The sequence below is a fragment of the Thamnophis sirtalis genome, unplaced genomic scaffold, assembly GCF_051295495.1.
Source record: "Thamnophis sirtalis isolate CommonGarterSnake01/CBP01778 unplaced genomic scaffold, rThaSir2_p1.2 scaffold_6, whole genome shotgun sequence".
Classification (NCBI taxonomy): Eukaryota; Metazoa; Chordata; class Lepidosauria; order Squamata; family Natricidae; genus Thamnophis; species Thamnophis sirtalis.
In genome coordinates this window covers 82140586-82162734 of record NW_028261386.1, presented here as the reverse complement: position 1 = coordinate 82162734, position 22149 = coordinate 82140586, and the positions used below count along the sequence as shown (strand labels likewise).

Sequence of the window (22149 nt, the reverse complement as noted above, 5' to 3'; positions counted from 1 at the left end):
GTCAATATGCTTACAGATTTTTTCAACAAAACAGCTTATACAAAGCACCATTCTTCTACAGTGAGGGCTGGGAGGTACAGTTGTTGTTAACATAATGATTACAGGGAAATAATTATGGCAACATGCAGATACATAATAGTAAAACTATTTACGTTAAATGCAGCTCAAAACAATTCCCAGATGATTTCTGCAGCAGATTGGGCATTCTCTTTTGTTTGGATATTATGGATGCAGTTGATATTATGGATGCTGTTGATTCGTTGTTGATATACATGGACTCAACGGACTATTTCTCAGAAAGGCAGGAGATAAAGCCACTACAGAAATCACTCACAGATGTACTGTTGAATCTGTATATCTGTATATTATTTGTTGTTAGAAATTATAGTCTCTCCCCTTGCCCACTATACATTTTTGTGTGACAGTGGTTTTTCTTCATAGTCATATTAAGTGTTTGCAGTTTGTTAAGAATTTCTATATTGTTGGAATGGGTATTTCTGAACTTCTAAGTTTCTATGGATCAGAGATTAATAGTTTTGTTTATATTCAGGCAGACAAAGCTACACTAATGTATTTTTTTTTCTTTAACTTAATTTAGAATCCATTAAAGTTTTTTTTTTATTTCATTCTGGGGTTCTTTTTTTTTTTGCAATTTTGTCTAGGTTGGCCTAGTTATCATTTTGATCATCTACTTTAGAAAGATGTGTAAAATCAAGTGGGTTTTTTGCCGCAAATATGGACATATGAATGCTGATTTTTTTTAAAAGCTATTCAAATGAAGTTTAAAAATAAAGAAAGATAGGAGTCCCTACTGGTAGATGATTCATTGGGTTGTTTTTTATATGCAGTGTTCTGCAACAGATTCCTCCTGCTATGCTTGTACTCATTGAAGTGTCTGAAGATGACCTTCCATATGATTACTTTTCTGTGCATAAGTAAAATGGTTTTTAATGAAATCCAATATACATGCAAAATTGATATTTATTTTTCTCTCTCCTCAAAGATGGCTACAGTCTTAATGGGTTGCCTCCAGTAATGGTAGGCGCAGCTCCCAAGAAGACAGGAAACAACCTACATAGAGAAGACCGACACTTCCTGTACTGTGGAATCAAAGTGATGGAATTGTCAGACAGTGACCGACCGGTTAGCTTCAGCTCAACATCTTCCTCAGCATCCTCCAGAGATAGTCACTGTTCCTGTGGCAGCAGAACAACCTTGGTTTCCAACAGTCATCTGGGTTTGTTCAATCAGGACAAGGAAGTGGGGGCCATAAAGTTGGAGCTGCACCCAACCCAACAGTTTCCCAGCAAAGAGCTAAGAAAAAATAACCCTATCAAGGAACAGCTCTCTGATGGAAATATTGGAAGAAAGCCAAATATGCTACGAAAACCTGAAACAAAGGAAAATAACAAAAATTGTGTCATGTCACTGATTGTTGAGTCTACAAGTCCAAAACTCCTGTATGTTGACAGAGTGGTCCAAGAAATTCTAGAGACTGAAAGAACATATGTGCAGGATTTAAGAAGTATTGTGAAGGTAAGTGTGTTTTCTCCTCATTTAAGTTCAGCCACAATGTAGAATGTATAAACTGAAATTTAATATAGAAAGAATACCAGGATCAAGGTTTGCAATAAATTGGTTGCTGTGAGAAGCACAGGCAGCTAGAAGTTGATACATGCTCTTCTGGTTGTATTGAAACAACACATTTCTTATTTGCAGAGTTATCCTTCGAGACAGACAACATGATTACTAATTAATAACTTAAAATACATTTTGTTAAATGGTTCTTTTTCAGGTTTTATTGAAGTTATTAAGGTTTTGTTTATTTATTTTATTGATCCCACAAAAATCTGATATTTTATTAATTGTACACATAGCAATGATAGTTGTTACTTTTAAAGTTAATCGCCATTTACACAAGGCATAGTCAGTTAGCACTATTGAGTTTGAGGATGATAAAGTGGTTTTCTTTCTAGCTGCAATGTCAAGAGAAGTTGCCCATTGTATTATACTTTTTATGGGAAGAAAACACTTATTTGAACCAGGGAGAGAATATAATATTGAGCCTTCAATGTCTGCAAAATACTACGTTCCCTGAAATCATTTCCGTTCCCTTCCCTTTTTGAAGTTATACTTGTTAATTATGCAAGATGTACATGTACTTAAAGGTACTTTTTGGGAAACAGACTTTACTAACTTATTTTTTGCAAGTAGACTGGTTTTAGAGCTTTCCCATTAAATCGGGCTGGTAAAAGAAGCTTCTTGAATTTCCATTGTAACCAAGACCCTTAGACCTTTAGAAGCTGAAAACCTAAGGTTGAGTAGAATTAAAAATCAGGGATTAGTGGTACCTTACTTCTACTTACACAAAAATAAATGGTGTTTATTTCTAGTTCCTGGGATATAAAATGTTAAATTTGAGACTTCATATGTTTCAAGATTTTAGACTATATCACCAGTTCTATTAGTTCATGATTTTTAAACAATATTCTTACAGGTGAGGATTATGTATTTATTAATTACTTCGTTTTTTGTGATTTCTTTGACCTGTTAAATGCGGACATACATTTTACACATAATGTGGAAATGTTTTAATGTATGGCTTTGGGCAATTTTCTTTTTAAGTACATCACTAATCAGGGAAAGAAAATACTAGTCTGATGATGCACGCAGAAGCAGACAGAGAGGCAAATCAGATTATCAGGATTTGATATACAAAAGCATGTTGAAAAAGAATTAATCTGCAGAAACAAGTCTTTTCCTGCATATCTGTATTCGGTATCTTAACTGCTGGTGTACAGTAAGATCCATACAGGAAAGAAGTTTAAATACCCTTAAACAAAACTGAAATAAAGCAAGCAGAGCTACTGACATATTGTATAAATAAGGGAGTCATTTTAAATGTTTAGTACTGCTGACATAGTATTTAAATACCTTTATTCTCAGTTTAAAAAATAACTGCTTACTAATAAAAGTATTCATATGAATTTCAACAAACATGGCAGTGTTCATTTGAAAACATAACTAGAAATAATCTTGCTCAAAGAGGAAAAAAATGAAAATATCATAACGCTAGAATTTATTTATAGGAAAATATTATAATTTTGTACAAATTCCTGAACCCATTAAAATATCTGAAATGCATGCCAGTTCAGTAGTAATAGATGTTTTTTAGAAAATATTTTTAAATGTACATTTAGAAAGTAGTAAAATGGCATAAAACACTTTCTAAATAGGAACATTTTCTAACTATAGCTGATTAAAAAATCTTTTAAGCAGGCAAAGTTCTACAAATAGATCCTGAAATAGTCACTTTTTTATTTTAGAGATCTGGTGTTTCAGTATCATGGTAGATAGTGATTACTGTTTGTGATATCTATTAGTTAATTTTACTTTGACAATTGGTTTTAAGCATTTATATTCTAATCGTTTATTTAATTGGCTTCACATTATTACCTACAATTTTATCATTAATTAGCAGAAAATTAGTTTTAATAAGTAATAACATTGCAATGGTAGCTCATGCAGGTTGGGTTCTTTGCTGTTTTTCTTGAAAATGTTTCATTACCAGGCTGGGTAACATAATCACAAATAGTAGTATTAACTGTCATTTATTCCTAAAGACCAAATACCTTTTCCTTGTTTCATGTAGGTGAATATTCTTATTTTGATGGCTAGAGTTGTTCATTTTATTTAAAATTTAAATGAAAATAGTAAGGAGATCAAAAATGCTTGAGTGAGGAGAAAAGATATCCTAGAACAAATATTAATACAATCAAAGCTACATTCATTAAGAACGTTCTGTTTTTATAATAGAAAGTTTAATTTTCAGCAGATGTCTTTGGAGGGAAAATTGGTTCTTTTCTTTCTGGAAATTGAAAAAGGTGTTTAAGTTGTTGATATAAATAAACGGCCACTGTAATTGTAATTATTTTTGTGTACTGGATGTAAACACACTCTGATTGTTCCTTTGGTTTTTATCAATAGTTATGCTTTTAAGTTGTTTCATTTGTTTTAAAAGAAATAATTTAAAATAAATAGCTGATGGTACAGTGAGGGGATAGAGCCTATTGGAGTAGCAACATGCAAAAAGAGGTTTTTAAACCTTTGCCCTGTCATGGCACTAATTAAAATCACTGTTTACCCAATAAAGTGCTGTTTATAATAGAAAAGATGCTCTGTTGTTGCCAATGGTAACTTTTCTTCCTCATGAACAACAGCGAGGAAGAGTTTCCAATTAAATTTTTAGCAAAGAGAAAGGGTTGTATAATTCCCTTTAGGACAGTTCCTATTTTGGATCTTGCACATCACTGATATGCATTCATGCGTGCAGACACAAAGCAAATGACAAGACAAGCACCACATCTAGATTTGTTGCACAAAATATATTAGTATCTTAGCTTTTCTCCTTAAAAAAAAAGCTTTCATTTTGAAAATTTGGAAAACATATTGAAAGAAGTAGAACCATTAATATACCATATGGCTATACTGAACTATGGAAAAGCATTTAAATAATTAGTATTGAAGACCTAGTTGTGAGAAATGTCTCTAATAAGTCACAGCCAAAACTGAGAAAAAGTGAACAAAGTTTTATGACTGAATCGAGTTGGAGAAAGATGAGCTATGAAAAAAAATCTGCAAATTTCATCAAGCTACCTACCAGCCCACTATTATGGATGGCCACAAATATAGGTCCACAAAGGTTACCTTGGTTCTCCATGGTTTTGTATTCAAAGATTAAAAAATAATACGAAGGGAGAGTTGCAACAGATTGAGTAAATAGAAGGCTGTGTTCTAAGGGATTCAAATTTTAACTCATCTCCCTTTTCACCCGCAGTGGACTTTGGACACAAATCCAAAAATTAACTTTCTGTGCCTTTAACTGATTGGATACAAGAATCTCTACAAATACTTTATATATTATTTATGAATCAATTATTTTTATGTAACTTCTAATGAATTCCAATTAATTCTAAAGTGTCAAAATCTCTTATATAGCTTGATGACGTTTCCAAGTTTTCCCTAATTTAATTAGCTGTAGGGTCTGTCAGGGCCACTGAGTTCCAAATTCCCCTAATATTTCTAAAATAAAGTACAGTATTTCATGCAATTTAAAGCTAGTGTTTACAATCCACATGAATTAGAATACAGTTTTTAAAGCATTTATTTATGTATACATGAATGTATACATTAATATTGATTAATTGTGGAAAATAAAACATCTAATAGAGCTAAATCATATTTTTCCTATGTTCAATCATGCCCAATTCTCAAGAGACTGCCTGGACCCATCCCTGCAGTTTTCTTGGCAAGGTTTTTCAGAAGTAATTTGCCATTACCTCCTTCCTAAGTCTGAGAGAAAACGGCTGGCCCAAGATACCCAGGAGGCTTTGTGGCTAAGGCAGAACTAGAACTCACATTCTCCTGGTTTCTAATCTGATGCCTTAACCCAGGGGTCTCCAACCTTGGCAACTTTAAGACTTGTGGACTTCAACTCCCAGAATTCCTCAGCCAGTGATGCTTAACCATTACACCATGCTGGGTCTCTGGTAAATAATAAGATAAAGATTAGTTAATAAATAATGTTTATCTGATAATTGAATACCACAGGCTTCAAATTCTGTTTTACTTATCATTGATCTTTTATTTATTTATTCCCCTTGCCCCAATCCACTCTTTTTTGTTTTGTTTTGTTCTGTTAACTCCTCTCTCTCACTAATTGATTTTATTAGGCTGATTCTCATGTATTCTGATCTGTACTACTACCCTGTTTCCCTGAAAATAAGATCTCCCCCATGTAATAAGCCCAATTTGGCTTTTGAGCGTATGCGCTAAAATAAGCCCAGCCCCCAAAATAAGCCCTCCCTGAAAATATTGCAAACACAGCAGCAGCCATGAAGTGACCATGCTCGCCGTCTCCTGCACCTCAAAAATAATAAGACCTCCTTGAAAACAAGGCCATAAGCGCCTTCAGAGAAACACGGTATCAGTCATCTTTTTAGTCTTTTTTCTGTTATTACAAGCTGGTTTTTTTTTTTTTTTTTTTTTTGCTGAGGGGCATATTACAAGTATGAGAATGTTTATAAGTTTGTCCAGAAAATTCCCTTCTTTTTATTTTGTAATTTTCTGTAGTCCAGTTCATGTGCTTAAGTAAGAAGGGGAACAACTGTGGAAGGTATAATACTTCAGTCAGGCTCAGTATATAGAGATTTGCCACCTCTTTCTTTGTCACTAATGCCAAATGGTTCACAGATAGTTTTTAGGAAAATATATATAAAATATGTGGCTCTGTGCTTTTTTTCAAGGTGTTAGCTGCACATCTACTAATGGACTTTAATAAATGAACCATGCCTTTTTGAGGCCAATATTATACATAGTCATTAGAACAGAGAAGTTTTGTGTCAGGATTTGTTGCGTCCTCCTGACGCAGCTGGCAGCCAAGCCACGCCTCGCAATAACCTGATTGGCCCAGGTGCGGCTGGCTGCCGGCGGGAGAATTGCGTCTCTCCCATTGGCTGGCGGCCTGACAGCTATCTGTATAAATAGCTGTCAGGCGGCGCTGTCCAGCGTGCGTGTTCTGAACTGTTACTTGTTCCTGACCTGTTAATAAACGTTCTGCAATTTACCTTATGCCTCACCTCGTACTTAAAACCTGGCAACGAGGATGAGTGACGCCAACCCAGTACATATTCCGGCCCTTGCCGCAGCTTCTTCCTTCGCACCCTTCCGGCCTGAGACTGAGAGTTCAGATGCCTTCCTGGAGCGGTTCGAAGTTTTCCTCCAAGCCCACGGGCTCACCAACCTGCCTGAGGGGCGCAAGAAGGGAGTGTTTCTCCACTACTGTGGGGACGGAGATGTTTGCCACCGCCCACACGCTCTCCGCTCCTTCACCGTCGCACGCTCTTCCTTTTGACGTTCTCCTCTCCCGTCTCAAGATCCACTATGAGCCGGCTCCCTCCTGCTATGCCAGGTAACAGCATTTACGTCGTTGTATCCAGTGGGAGGGCCAGTCCATCGCTCAATATGTGGCAGCTCTTCGCACTGCCGCCATGGACTGCGAGTTCCTGGACTTAGACGATGCTCTTTTGGAGCAATTCATCTACGGTCTCCTCGACCTGAACCTCCATCGTCGCATCCTGTCATGATCTGAGTTGTCCATGAAAATCACCGTTGATAAGGCTCGGGCACACGAAATGGCTGGCCAGTCCACTCCGGATCTTCGCCGGTTCCCGCCCTCCATCACGGCGTCTATTCCTCCTTCGTCCTTCCAGTGCCAGGTGTCCCATGACGAGCCTCGCTCCGACTTCGACGCCTCTGTCGACTGGCTGCGGTCCCTCTCGTTCAAGGATGCCGGGGCCTGTCTCAGCTGTGGCGGCCACCACCAGCGTTCCTCTTGCCGTTTCCGGGCTGCGCTCTGCCACCAATGCGGCAAGAAGGGCCACATAGCTGCCATCTGCCAATCCCCTGCTTCGGCTCCGCGGCCCTCCAGAGCTCCTGCCGGCCGCCGGCCTGCCTCCGTGCCATCTTCTTCCCGCTGCTACGCCGTTTCCGAGCCCGAGGGGCTCGCACCCAACTGGTTGATGGATTCTGCTTCCACTACTTCAGGGGGCCAGGGTAAGATGCACCTCCACATCTTACTAGCCGGCCGCCCTTGTCCCATGGTGCTCGACACCGGCTCCTCGAGAACCATCATTTCCTGGGACACTCTCAAATGACTTTTCCCCTGCTTCACACGGAAATGACTGTCTTCTGCCCCTTGCCTCCTCTGGGACTATCAGGGGTCTCCTATTCCTGTCCTGGGGTGCCTCACGTTGCCAGTCCAATATGGGCAGTTCCACGGTCCCTTGCCCCTCATAGTGGTCAGGAACTCCTTGACCTCTCTCCTGGGACTAGACTGGTTCCGGGCCTTCGGTTTGTCTATTGCTGGCGTTAACTCCCTTCGGCTGGCTTCTGACATCGACCTGTTGGTTTCCGAGTTCGCTGATGTTTTCAGCGAGTCCCTGGGTTGTTATAAAGGCACTCCAATCTCCTTAAACCTAGACCCCCTGGTGGCCCCTATTCGCCTCGCAGAGTGCCATTGGCGCTGCAGGCTAAGGTGGACGCTCAGCTAGACAAGCTCATCTCCCAGGGCATCCTCAAGCCCGTGGACCATGCCCCTTGGGAGACCCCTATTGTCCTACCCCTTAAGTCGGATGGCTCCCTGAGGGTCTGTGCTGAGTACAAGACTACTGTCAATAAGGCACTACAGGCCCACCCTACCCAGTCCCCGTCGTCTAGCATTTGCTGCATTCCTTGGACCAGGGCAAGATTTTTGCAAAATTGGACCTGGCCCAAGCGTATCAGCAGCTGCCTGTGGACGACGCCACTGCCACCGCCCAGACAATCATCATGTACCGGGGGGGCGTTCCGCTGTACGCGCCTGCAATTTGGCATCAGTGTCGCCCCCAGCCTTTTCCAGGGTCTCATGGAGCGCCTCCTCCATGGCATCCCTGGCGTGATGCTGTACTTCGATGACGTCCTGATTGCCGCTCCGGACCAATCAGTACTCATCTCCACTCTCCAGGCTGTCCTCTCCCATTTCCACGCCTCAGGTCTCCACCTGAAGCGCTCTAAATGTCACCTTGGGGTTCCCGTCGTTGATTTCCTCGGCTTCCGCGTGGATGCCCAAGGCATCCACCCCTCTCCCGCTAAGGTGGAAGCCATCACCAATGCCCCCACCCCTTCTAGCAAGGCGGAGTTGCAAGCCTTTCTGGGGCTGTTAAACTTTTATGCCGCCTTCATTCCCCATAAGGCTTCAGTGGTGGAGCCCCTGCACTGCCTCTTGGATTCCTCCGCCCCCTGGGCCTGGACGCATGCGCTCGTGGCTGTCAAGCACCTTCTGACAGCTGCCCCTATGCTCGTGCAGTACGACGAGCGCCTACCCCTCCTCCTCGCCTGTGACGCCTCCCCTTATGGCGTGGGTGCTGTCTTGAGCCACTCCTTCCCTGATTGCTCTGAAGCACCCATCACCTACTACTCGCGCACCTTGTCCAGGGCTGAAAGAAATTACAGCCACCTGGACAAGGAAGCTCTCGCGGCCGTAGCTGGAGTGAAGAGGTTTCATCACTACCTCTACGGCCGCCCCTTCACCCTCCTAACAGACCATAATCCCCTCCTCGGCATCCTGGTGGGGGATCGTGCCACCCCCCCCATCCTCTCAACACGCATGTCCTGATGGTCTGAGTTTCTTTCCGCTTACTCTTAACGGCTGCACTACCAGCCGGGTAAGCATATCAGCCATGCGGACGCCTTAAGCAGATGTCCGCTGCCCCTGCCGCTCTCTGACCCCGCCCCCTCCGTGGCCTCCGGCGTCTTCCTTGTCAACGACCCGGAGCTGCCACTCTCCGCCTCGGACATTGCGCACTCCACTGCCTCCGACCCCCTCCTCCCACGTTTTGGATGCTGTTCACTGGGGCTGGATGGCGGATTCTCAGGCTCCCGAGTTCCTGCCTTTCCTCCGCCGCCGCACCGAACTCTCCATCCTCCAGGGATGCCTCCTCTGGGGTTCCCAGGTAGTTGTGCCACCTTTCCTGTGCCAGCTGGTGCTCCGTCGGCTCCATGAGGGCCATCCTGGCATCGTCCGCATAAAGGCCCTCGGCTGCGGATATCTGGTGGCCCTCCATGGACGCCAACATTGCTGGCTGTGCAGCGGTGTCCACCTTGTCAGGCTGTCTGGCCCGCCCCCCCCTCTCCTCCACAGGAATGGGAAACCCCCTCCTCCCCCTGGAGCCACCTCGACGCGGACTTCTTCGGCCCCATCGATGGGCGCTCCTTCCTACTCGTTGTGGATGCCCTCTCTAAGTGGGTGGAAGTCATCCACATGCGCTCTGTCACCTCAGCTGCCACCATCCATGCCCTGGAGTGCCTTTTCTCAACCCACGGCCTCTCTGATACATTGGTGACTGACAACAGTCCCCAATTCACCTCTGCCGAATTCCGCCTCTACCTCGCCAGCCTGGGGATCCACCATGCTCCGGTGGCTCCCTACCATCCCGCCAGCAAAGGCATGGCGGAGTGCGCTGTTCGCTCCGCCAAGGAAATCCTGGCCCACCTCAGCCCCTTGCCATGGCAAGTGTACCTACCTAAAAGCCCAGCACTCCACCGCCTGTGCCGCCACCGGCAAATCCCCGGCCGAGGTTCTCATGGGCTGCCGCCTCCGCATCACCCTGGACTGGCTGCACCCCCACTTCTCTCCCCTGTCCGCTTCCCTGCAGGCCACCTCCAGGGCTTTCCGTGTGGGGGAGGAGGTCTACTCCCAGAATTACTCGGGCGAGCCGAAGTGGGTCCCGGACGTGATTCAGGAACTAACGGGACCCTGTTCCTACAGGGTCCAACTTGGAGACAGACAAATTTGGCGGCGCCATATAGACCAGTTGCGCTGCTGTGCAACAGCCCAGCCGCCGGGACCGGAGGGCCTCGCCGCTCCGGCCTCTCCGCCTGACCCTAGCCTCCAACCGCAACTGCAAGCACCACGGCGCACACCACCAGGCGACCTCCCACCACCAACCACCGCAACCGCTAACTTGCCTGCTAACTTCGGCGCGAGGCTAGGGGCTGGGCCCCCGGTTCCGCTCCACCTCCTGGACAGGACTCCTCTTCCACGTCCGTCCTCTTCGACGACCACACCCGAACTAAGGCGGTCCCAGCACTTGCGCAGTCGGCCAAAATACTTGGACAACTATGCATGCGCCATCCGGGGGGAAGGGGTGTTGCGTCCTCCTGACGCAGCTGGCAGCCAAGCCACGCCTCGCAATAACCTGATTGGCCCAGGCGCGGCTGGTTGCCGGCGGGAGAATTGCGTCTCTCCCATTGGCTGGCCGCTTGACAGCTATCCGTATAAATAGCTGTCAGGAGGCGCTGTCCAGCCTGCGCGTTCTGAACTGTTACTTGTTCCTGACCTGTTAATAAACGTTCTGCAATTTACCTCACGCCTCGCCTCGTACTTAAAAGGATTCTTTATATCCTGTGACTTAAAAGCTCCACCTCCCTCAAAATATTATTCCTTTTTATATATGGGTCTATGTTTGTGTATATGTTTTCCAGAACTGAGGATAATGTTTTGCTTTGCACTTAGTTAATCGAGGAAATATTTTATAAATGTATCTCTCTGTTCCAGACTTCTGACAATTGAAGTCCATGCATTTAAAGTTACTGGGATTGAGAAAAACTGTTATATAAATTTTAACCTCCATGATAGACAGCCTAAACACACTAAACATTATGATACTGGTATAATGAGCCAGTATCTAATTATATGCCTAGTGGCATTTTCCATGGTGTGGTTAAAATTACTTGAGAAAGGATGAGCTGTCTCCCTTCTCACATGTTATCTATGAACACATAGATTTTTGCCTGTATTACCCTCCATTATTTACATGTTTAAATAATGATGACTTGTAAAGCTGCAAACCATTATAATGGAAGATACAATACATGGAAAAGTATTTCTATTTTCAAAGGCACCTGAAATTCCAAGATACTTACTGATAAATGTTCATGAAAAAGAAATGAATACAGATTGATAGAAATAGGAACTAAATGCTTTATTTAACTTATTCGGTTCAATTACTAACTAAAACAGTGTAGTACATTATTAATAGCTTTCACAATAAAGCCTTACCCAAGATGTTAAATAGGTCAAAAAATTTATTTCAAACCCAGTAAAGAGCAAATCCTTGTTTATAACAACAATGGTACACATGGATGGTAGTGCAAAGTATTTTTGCTCTAATTGCTGGTCATTCATTTGAACTATTTATAGTTTGAATTTAGGACTAAACGTACGTACTTTGCATAAGTCTCCATAAAGTTCTAGAATAAAACATCTATAAAATCAAAAGATTAAAAATGAAATGCTGAACATATAGGATATAGGCATGTATATTCATGCTATTATTTGCATCCACTACTAAGACCCCTGTATTTTCAGGAAAGCAGTTTGGATAGCGGAAGCATATACTAACAACAAAGAATTGTGTTTTTGAAGCTGCTGACAACAGTATAAATCCAGATAGTGGCCTTCTTAAAATGTATAAAATTCTTCTAACAAAGATATGTAGTATGACATGCTTAGAGACATACAAACTGATCATGCTAGACCCCAGAAATCAAGAAATACTAAGCCTGTGATGGTGAACCTATGACACGCGTGCCACATGTGGCACACAGAGCCCTCTCTGCGGGCACACAAGCTGTCGCCCTAGCTCAGCTCCACTGCGCATGCAGACGCGCCTCCTGATGGCCAGCTGGTTTTTAGGTCTCTGCTGCGCATGCGTGGGGGGTGGGGCTCATGCGGGAGATATATGTGCATGTTCAGGGGGCATGCACAGGGGTCATGCGCACATGTGCAGGACGGCAGGGCACAAAGGGTTGTGTGCACATGTGCATCTGAATTCCTGAAATATTAGATGTTCAGTATTGAGTATTCCCAGTAAACTTGTTCACTGTTGGGATTTTTGCCTCTAAATTTTGTTTCAGAGTTAAGTTGGAGGAAGTTGGTTTAGTATCTGTTCTTGGTTGCAATTATATAGTACTGTGTAGCCCAAATCTTTCTGAAGAAGTAGTAATAAGAAGTAACAGAGACTTCCACAACCAGTTAACTTAATTTACTTGGCTATACAAAAGTATTGAACCAAGTTTCTGAGTAGTATTTTGAACTAATAAAATAATTTGAAATTATGATTACTAGTTTAAATAACAGGAAAAGATAGATAGAAATAGGCAAACAATTCTTGAAATGAAAGAAGATAATGATTTTACTGCAAGGTAGGCATGCATTTTCTTGTGTTTATATATTATCTGCAAATAGGATGAACAATGAGATGTCAGGTTTGCTAATGGCATCAAATTATTTACAGCACTTACTATAAGACCATATCCCTAAACTAAGAGCATAAGCATTAAAAAGAGAAATGATATAGAACTGAAATAAATAAGTGCTGATAAATATCTCAAGGTAGAAGTAATTGACTCCTGAAAGGCATGTTTGGCTTTTGAGTGACAGCTACACATTCATCTGAAAAGAAAAGTCAGCAGAAGTCTCCAAATTGTCTTCAAAAGTAGATTGATATAAAGATCATTAGTGATTTATAAGGTGACCAGACGTCCCGATTTCAGCGGGACGGTCACGCTTTATAACAATTTGTCCCATGTCCTGGGTCGTTTTAAAAAAGTCCCAATTTTCTGGCTTCATGTTGAAAGCCCAGTGGATTTGCTTAAGAAATCCTAACCGGGGCAAGACAAAAGACACCCTGTCTAACCTCTCTCTCTGTCTCAGTACTTTCATTGAAGATATTAAAACCTTAAAGCAAGAAAATGGACCCCCCCACGCCCCTTTTACCTCATTTTATAAGAAAAAATGACCAAGTACCATAGAGCTCCAGGAAATGCTTGGCTAGAGGGGCCACCAGTGTTACTTCCTGGATTTTCCGGAGGGGAGGGACACGGAGGTTGGAGGTCGGCTCGTGTGGAAGAAAAAATGGTGGCAAAAGTTTCTTTGAAAAAGATTTCCCTGACCAATTTCACCATTTTAATTTGATCAGTTCTTTGTATTAACATCTACATCATTCTGGATTGACTTGGAGTGCTCACTTGTCCTGCTGGTAAGTGAGCTGGGTTTTTTTCTTTTCTTTTTTTAATGTATTTTAAAATAATATTTTATTTATTGTGCATAGGATTTTTTAAAATAGCTTTATTCTGTGTGGATTCTTTTTTTAAATTGTCTTAGACTATTTAAAAAAAGATTCTATCCAAAATACAAAATACCAGCTACACTTATTCACTTAAGAACTGTGGCAGGAAAGGTGGAATAGTGACCAAAGTTACAATGGCATTGAAAAAAGTGACTAATGACCATTTTTCACACTTAGCGACCATTTTCACACTTAGCGACCGTTGCAGCATCCTCATGGTCACGCGATCAAAATTTTGATGTTTGGCAACAGATTCGTATTTCTGATTATTTCAATGTCCTGGGGTTATTTTAATTGCCTTTTGACAAAGGCAATTTGGGAAATCAGATTCACTTATGTTGCTAACTTATCAGCTGCAGTTATTCACTTAAGAACTGTGGCAAGAAAGGTGGTATAGTGACCAAAGTTACAATGGCATTGAAAAAAGTGACTGATGACCATTTTTCACACTTAGCAACCATTTTCACACTTAGCGACTGTTACAACATCCTCATGGTCACGTGATCAAAATGTTGATGTGTGGCAAGAGTTACAATTTATATTTGTAAATTGTAGTTATGTTGAAATAAAAAAAATTACAATACTATTTTTGCGTTATATTTTTGTTGCTCCGTATAAATTTTTTAATCTGTAATTGATATTATGTTTATATTTCTGACCATTACCATTGAAGTCAATGCTCAATCCAAAAGTTGGAAAAAGTGAAAAAAAGTGAGTCTATACCTACTAATGTCTATTTATAAGAATTGCCTTGTAAAAAGACCTTTACATGAATCTTGGTTGATTGTCAGTGATTTAAAATACTTTTTAAAGGACTATGAGGAAAAACTTGCAAGAACCTGTTACAAAAAACATGAATGGGAGGTAGATAATTTATAGGTTTTGATCATATAATTTTATTGTAGAATGTAAATTAGGGGGTGTCTCAGAGACTTGCTTGAAAATCTGAGTCTCCGGAGTTCATGATGTTCATGGAGAATTATGTTCCTTTTTTTCCATTTACTAATTCCCCAATTCCCATCCTTCAATCTCCCAGTAAATCTTGTGCTTATGGCAGAAGATAAGGGAAGAATTTTCTCCTTCTTGGTAGCAATTTGCTTCTTGCTACTCTTCAAAAATATATTGTTTTGATAGAAGTTATGACCACGCTTAATAAAAAGCTGGTTGCCCAGGAGATGGAGATGAAACCAGAAGTTTCTATTATAGAATAATCTCCCCTTAGATGTTATGTTAGCCCCAACTATGGTTGCTTTCTGGAAGGTGGTAAACTGAGTTTCTTTTAGAGGGCTTTTGAGAATCTCTTATTGTATGTAGTCATGGAAGCACTGTGGTTAATATTATTACAAGTGTTTAATGCTGTTAGTTAATGGATATTATTCTGGATATTGTGTAATGTATATTACTGAATTTAAGGGTTCCTTTCTTTTCCATTCTGACATATTACATGATCTTATCACTTGAAACTTTGGTATTATTAACTCAGGCATTCTTGTTTTGAATCAGTAGGATATTTATATGCAGAAAATCCAAAAGGGATGAAAAATGAGTGGATTTTTGGTTGCATTTCCAATTATTTTGTCAAATTGTTGGAACAGATATAATATGCAGACTGTAAACTTTATTAAATTAGTTTTAATTCCATGGTTGGTTTAGGAGGTTGGTCTTTTTCTTTTGTTTCCCAGCAGATACTGAGTTTGCTTTAACAATAAATAGTCTGGTGTGTTTATCGGGGATTTTCCACACTTTTTTAAAATCAGGATTTCAAACGTTCACAGCTTGCTATCATATTGTTAGTATTTTCCATTGGGCTGTTTGGGTCAAATAATTTTTAAACAGGAAAAAAATGATTAAGGCTATAAAACAAACTCGTGGTTGTGTAGCTTTGATCATTTTCCATGCAGGACAGACTGAGAGATCATGTTCCATTTTTAATGGCATTCTAGGATGGGTTTGAGGAGCGATTAAATGACAAGGCACAATACAGAGCTGTAATTTGAAAACTCTTGAGTTATTTATTTATTGGGTTGGTTGGTTCCCATGAATTATTTTGAACATAATGATCTTCAGAAGTGGGTTTTATAGAGCTGATTTCATCTCTGTGGCTACAATCCCAGTTAAGGTTAGTTAGAAAATCTTAGGGTGAGCTGCGTGAACAAAGTTTTGATTCTCCATGATACTCATTACTTTGTATCATAAAATTTAAACATGCTGTTTTTGGCAAGATAGTTAAATTCCCATGCCAGTAGAGTTTCTATTGGACTTCTTTTTAATAAGCACTTTCAAATGGTAAGACAAAATAGCTGCATTTGGTGATACAATTGCTTGTAGCACTTGTTCTTGCCTTTAATAACTTCTTCTTGTGCCATATCCATCATCAGATGTTGGCGATCATAACTAAATAACTTAATAACTAAAGAGGACATTCAGAGTTTATATGATCATTTTGGTGCTTAGTGCATAGATATACAGTACCCCATCTGCAACTTTCCAAAACTTTCAACATTTGGCATTTCAGTGCATTGAGGTACAGTTATAGCTATATACCCATGACGGTGAACCTATGGCAGCTCTTCTGGTTTCTGGCACATGCATACGCACCGGCCAGCTGGTCTTCACACACACTGGAGTGCCAGAAACCCAAAGACCAGCTGGACAGTGTGCATGCATGCGCTGGCCACCTGGCCATCTGGTACTCTGGTGCATGCGAAGACCAGCTGGTGCATGCGAAAAACCTGAAGACCAGGTGGACAGCATGGCATTAGCCAGTTGGTCTTTGGGTTTCCAGCTACTGGTGTGCCCACGCATGCACACACATTTCCCAGTTTGGGCACTCGATGCCAAAAAAGGTTGGCCATCCCTGCTATACACTATTCAAAAATAAATGACTGGATGTGAAATAAATATGTTAACAATGTTTTAGAAGGAGAAGTAGCAGCGTCCTCATTTACACAGGCCTCTTTCCCAGAAACTGAACAATATTTAATTTTGCATTGTAAATTTTGATAGTAATCTGAGGAAAGGTCTAGTAGTGTTAGGTTGACCTTATTTTATTGGCAAGTTCTGTACCATGATTTGCAAACAGACAGAATTCAAGTAAAATAGTTCAGCACCTTTGTTTCCAAACCCTATTAGAAAAATTAGGTTAGCCATGCCAAAATCCAATTTACATTTTGATGGATTTCTTATTGTCATACTTGAGTGATCATTATCTGCAGTCTAGTTTCAATATAGTACAATACAGTTTCTGTTTCTTTGTTTTACGTAAAGAATAGAGCAATCTGTGTTTTCTGATACGTCATTATTTTATAGTAAACGATCTTTGCTTTCACACAGTTCTCTATTTTTTCCTCTGGAAGCAGTTGTTAAACTCTTAAATGAATAGAATGAAAAACATAAAAGGCCCCAAAAATAAAAAGCAGAACCTGACAATATTCAATTAAAAAAACGCTTGTCAGTAAAATTGGATATTTGGTCCAAATGATTAATTTCAGTTTCTTGTAGGCATGATTACAAACTGCCTTCAAATTGGGACTAATGTGAGGAAAGAGAATTATGAATTCCTTTATAAAGTACCATTTAAAAAGTCTTATTATGCTTATCAATAGTTGAAGCTCTCTATTTTGGTTTTTAGAGCAAGCGTATTTCATGCTCGTACAACCAAATTTGTATTGTATTTCAAATTTGGAAAGATCTACCATTGTATTAGCTTATTTTTCCACTCACTGACTCAGATTCTGGGTATGTTTGTATATGTAGCAATAGTTTCTCCTTTATGAAGTTTCTTAAATCTTTGCTACAAGGCAACTTGTGAATAAAAACAAAAGGTCACTGGGGATTTTCAGGAAACCCTGGGGATATTGTTACAGTGACTTAATGCAATAACATATTTTAAGAGGACAGATCTTAAGAATGAGGTCATAAGATAATGTAATTGGAATGAAAAGTAAAGATGCAGAGAGTGTACACTGTAGCATTTAGATGTCATGGCCCTTAATTGTTAAAACCCTCCAGTATGTAGATATATAATTACATTTACCTAAGGTCACCTTTTTTCTTAAATGGAAGTAAAATTATAGTTTAATGAGGAAAACAGACAAAACAGTTATTTTACAGGAATAATTGATTTATGACAGTTATCTAGCAATAATTGAATAAAAATCCTTATGTCCAGGTTATTGAGCTAAAAGTTGCACTATTGTACCTTGCTTCCATGTATGAAAAGTCTTGATGTTTTAACAGGTGGCAACATATGGCTGTTAAAATCTAGGTTTGGAAAGACAGCAGCAAACCATTTTCATACTGTTGGCAGGAAAACTGGATAGACATATTCATGGAGTTTGCTGTTAGAAACTGTTGGTAGAGTAGAATGCAAGTAGAAATATTGAAGTTGGGTACTCAGACTGAAAAAGCAGGAAGCAGAGACCATAAAAGAACATGTAAAAGTTTTGGAAATCTACTTGTCAAGACTCATGCTAATGCCGTGGTGGCGCAGTGATTGGAATGCAATATTGCAGGCAAATTGCCCACTGCCAAGAATTCAGTCCTGACCGGCTCAAGATTGACTCAGTCTTCAACCCTTCCGAGGTGGGTAAAATGAGGACCCATATTGTTGAGAGCAATATGCTGACTCTGTAAATGGCTTAGGGAGTGCTGTAAAGTACTATGGAGTGGTATATAAGTCTAAGTGCTATTGTTACCTTGGCAGATACTCTCAATCAGAAAAGCAGGATTTTCACTGAGTGTTCTTTAACCAAATGTATTGAAAGAATACAGAAATCTTGGCAAATGGATACGTTTACTTTAGAACTCAATTATTTTTAGGTGAATTAGAAAAGGATTTCTTGATCTTCCTAGCCACTTTTTTATATGCTAGGAAAGTAGCTATCCATTTTCTTGGTAAAAGAAAAACTGTGCAGATCTTCTGGGCCCCATAATATTTTGCAAACTACCAATTTCTTTCCCAGAATATGAGAAAACCATTCCAAAAGTCCTGCTTTATTGAATATTCTAAATATGTTTAAGAGTGCAGGGTAGTTTTGCTGCAGGAACTTCGTTGCTCTCTATGGTTTGTGACTGGTGTTATCTGGTCTTCAAAACTAAACATGTCAAAATTGATGAAAAATTAGATAGTAATACCAAAACTGCAGATTAGACTTGATGAAAAAGGCAATGGCATATCACTTCCATACTTCTACCAAGAAAATGAATGAGTTCATGAAATCCCCAGTAGGTGAACTTAATTTTAAGGAAATTTTACTTTTAATCAAAGAGGAATGAAAATGGTTATAAAAACAGTAAAGTGAGATAGAGTTCTTTTTCTTGATTCATTTATAGTTCTTATTCATCTCTCCCCAAATGCAGTCTCTATGTTCATATACTTTGCATCTGTTTGTGCAAACAAATTCCCGAGAATATATTATAGTATACCATATTATACATTATGTGTAACTAGAGAGCTAAATAGACAGTTGAATATTCTGTTCTTTACAAGTTGACAATAATTACATTTATGTTGCATTTTTGAAACATTAAAAACATTTATTTTGCTAGCTCTGAAATAATTACGTTTTCCCCAAAAATCTGCTTAAGTTTTATGAAACCCAGGTATGTTAATAATACTGGGGTGGGGGGGAGAATTACTATAGGAAGATGTCATTGATTTTATTGGGTATTTAATGGAGATGATTAAGCTGTCACTAGGGGTGAAATCCGAATACATTTGCAACTTGAAAAACATACAGGATATAGTCTTAGCAGCACAGTATGTTCAGTCTTTGAGAGCATTTCTTTCGTATTGGTGAACAGATAAAGTATTGTTATCTCCCATAATAGAAGGCCTGTTCGGGATGGACTCACTGAAGGGATTACAGTAATATAGAGTGAAATTGATCTGGCAGAGTCTCATTTTACACAGTTAAAGGTAGTTTCATTTTCTGGGGGGAAAAAGAGCAGGCAACGTTAAGGCACCCTTTTCATTTATTTCATAGGATTACCTTGATTGTATCACTGACCAATCCAAGCTGTCTTTGGGTACAGAGGAGCGATCGGCTTTGTTTGGAAACATAAAAGATATTTATCATTTCAATAGGTAAGTAAATATTAAAGTGAAAGCATGTGTAGAAATGATACATTAAAGCCTTTCCTGCTTTTTTTTTTCCTTTTCAAGAAGATTAAAGGAAGAAAGTTGAACAAAATGAATAAAGAAAATTGGGGAGGGCAGTACTTGAAACAGATTAACAATATTATAATCTTCAGAGTGAGGGTAAAAAAGGGTAATAAAAGACATTTCCAGAGCTGTATCATGTCTTCCTGTGACATTCCTTCATATTGTTAGTGATTTAAAATGTTCTTACTGTATTTTCCTGAAAATACGACATGTGCTTATAATACAGCCATGCCACATTTTTCTGGTGGGCAAAAATATAACCCCCCGCCCGCATATAAGCCCCCTGAACAACCCCCCCACCTCCGGCCAGGCAGAGCACCGCTCACCAACCTAGCAGTACCCCGAAGGTGCCAAGCTGCGGGAATCTGGCGGGAAGGCAAAGGTGATCACGTTGTTTGGCGCCTTTGGGATACTGCTAGGTTGATGAGTAGCACTGTGCCCAGCTGAAGAGGGGGGTTGCTGGGCAGCTGCTCTCTTGCGAACGGGCTTCCAAAGAGCCGGCCACAGCCTCATGGGCGAATAGCTCATCACGCTCATGAGCAACCACCCAGCAAACCCCTTTGCAGGAACCATTCACTGACCTAGGAGTACCGCCAAGCCGCGTGAGTGCCTGTTCGCCGCTGCTCGGCTCCCGTGGCTTGGCGTCTTCCAAATGCCAGTGAATGGCACTCTGCATGACTGGAGAGGGGGGGTTGTGCGAGTGGCTGTTCCGCTCTTGCTCACCCACCTCCTAGCCTCACGATGCATGGCCCAGCTCTCATTATGGAGCCAGGCACCACCGCCGCCGCCATCCCAGCCTGGCATGCACCCAGAGCAGCCACTGTTGAAAGACTCGGGTTGGAAGCCGCAGAAAAAGCCAGGCTGGGATGGTGCCGGCACCGGCGCCCTGGCTCCGTAATGAGAGCTGGACCATGCATCATGAGGCTGGGAGGCGGGTGAGTGAGAGCGGAACAGACTCTCGCACATCCCCCCTCTGCAACCGTGCAGAGCACCATTCACTGGCATTTGGAAGGCACCAAGCCGCGGGAGCCGAGCAGCGGCGAACAGGCGCTCACATGGCTTGGCAATACCCCTAGGTCAGTGAATGGTGCTGTACCCAGCTGCAAAGGAGGTTTGCCGGGTGGCTGCTCATGAGCGTGGTTGCTTCGTGGCTGTGGTGTTGCACTGCTGCGACAGTGCAACACAGCCATTCGCCCATGAGGCTGTGCCCGGCTCTTTGGGAGCCCGCTCGCAAGAGAGCAGCCACCCGGCAACCCCAAAACAATAAACCCCCATAATAAAGCCCCAGCCATATTTTCTAGGTAAAAAGAAAATAAAACCCTGTTGTATTTTGGGGGAAACACGGTAGTTTAATTTTGAGACTGACCTGTGCATGGCCAGAAATTGGAATAAACAGAGCCACATGCCAGTGAATGTTTAGGAACATATCTTCTGCTTTTCTGATGGTCGTCTTGCCACAAAATCATCAAAGGCAATGCTTCTAGAAAATTTGTGCATACTACTGGGAAGGACTTGGGTATTTTGCAGTTTTAGTTTCTTTTATGCCTGTCATTTAATTATGCTACAAAATGGGTCTGTTTCAGAGAGGTTATCTCCACTTATTAAAACATGTTTTGTTTTCATTGAAGCTGCAAAGATCCTTCTAAACTCAAATTTGAAGTTTGGGGATTTGCTTGTCCAGAGAAGCACAAATGGCAGCTGGAGAGTTTATATCTATTTTAGTAAATCACCCACAAGAAAACGTATAATGGGCATCAAGGATATTTGTCCTTGTCACATCTGGACTGGATTGTGGAACATAATTTGCATTTGCATACCTTTGATAATGACTTTGATATTTCAGCTGATTTGGTTTTGAAGGAACTAAAGCAGGGCTGTCAAACTCCTGGCCCATGGGCCGGATGTGTCACGCACTGGCCATGCCCATGTCCAGTTTAGCGAAGGTGGGGGGAGAAGTCCCAAAATATCACATAAAGCCACCATGATGACATGAGTTTGACACCCCTGAACTAAAGTAAAGGTAAACTACTTCTTGGAGTGATTAAAGACAATTTTAGGCTTTTGGTTGTATATATTGGTATACAATCATTTTCAGACTATTCCAGATTGAAAATGGGAGCAGGACCTATAAATGGCTGTAACAAAGCAAACATTTAATTTAAGTTGAATTAAAATTTCAATGAATTATGAAATTATGAATTTCATTTATATGGATCCTTTCCATATATTTAAATGATTCCTTCTCCTATCATA

General features: G+C 41.0%; 1 protein-coding gene across 3 annotated transcripts in view; it reads left to right on the top strand.

The window, feature by feature from the left end:
- Window positions 1-22149, top strand: part of PLEKHG1 (pleckstrin homology and RhoGEF domain containing G1) — a 127002-nt gene that overhangs the window by 68750 nt on the left and 36103 nt on the right. For all 3 annotated transcript variants that reach the window (XM_087718296.1, XM_014059840.2, XM_087718295.1), the window contains 2 exons: window positions 1004-1536; window positions 19718-19818. In XM_087718296.1, coding sequence (XP_087574422.1) covers window positions 1036-1536; window positions 19718-19818 — 602 coding nt within the window. In that variant the 5' untranslated portion in view covers window positions 1004-1035. The remainder of the gene's footprint in view (window positions 1-1003; window positions 1537-19717; window positions 19819-22149) is intronic.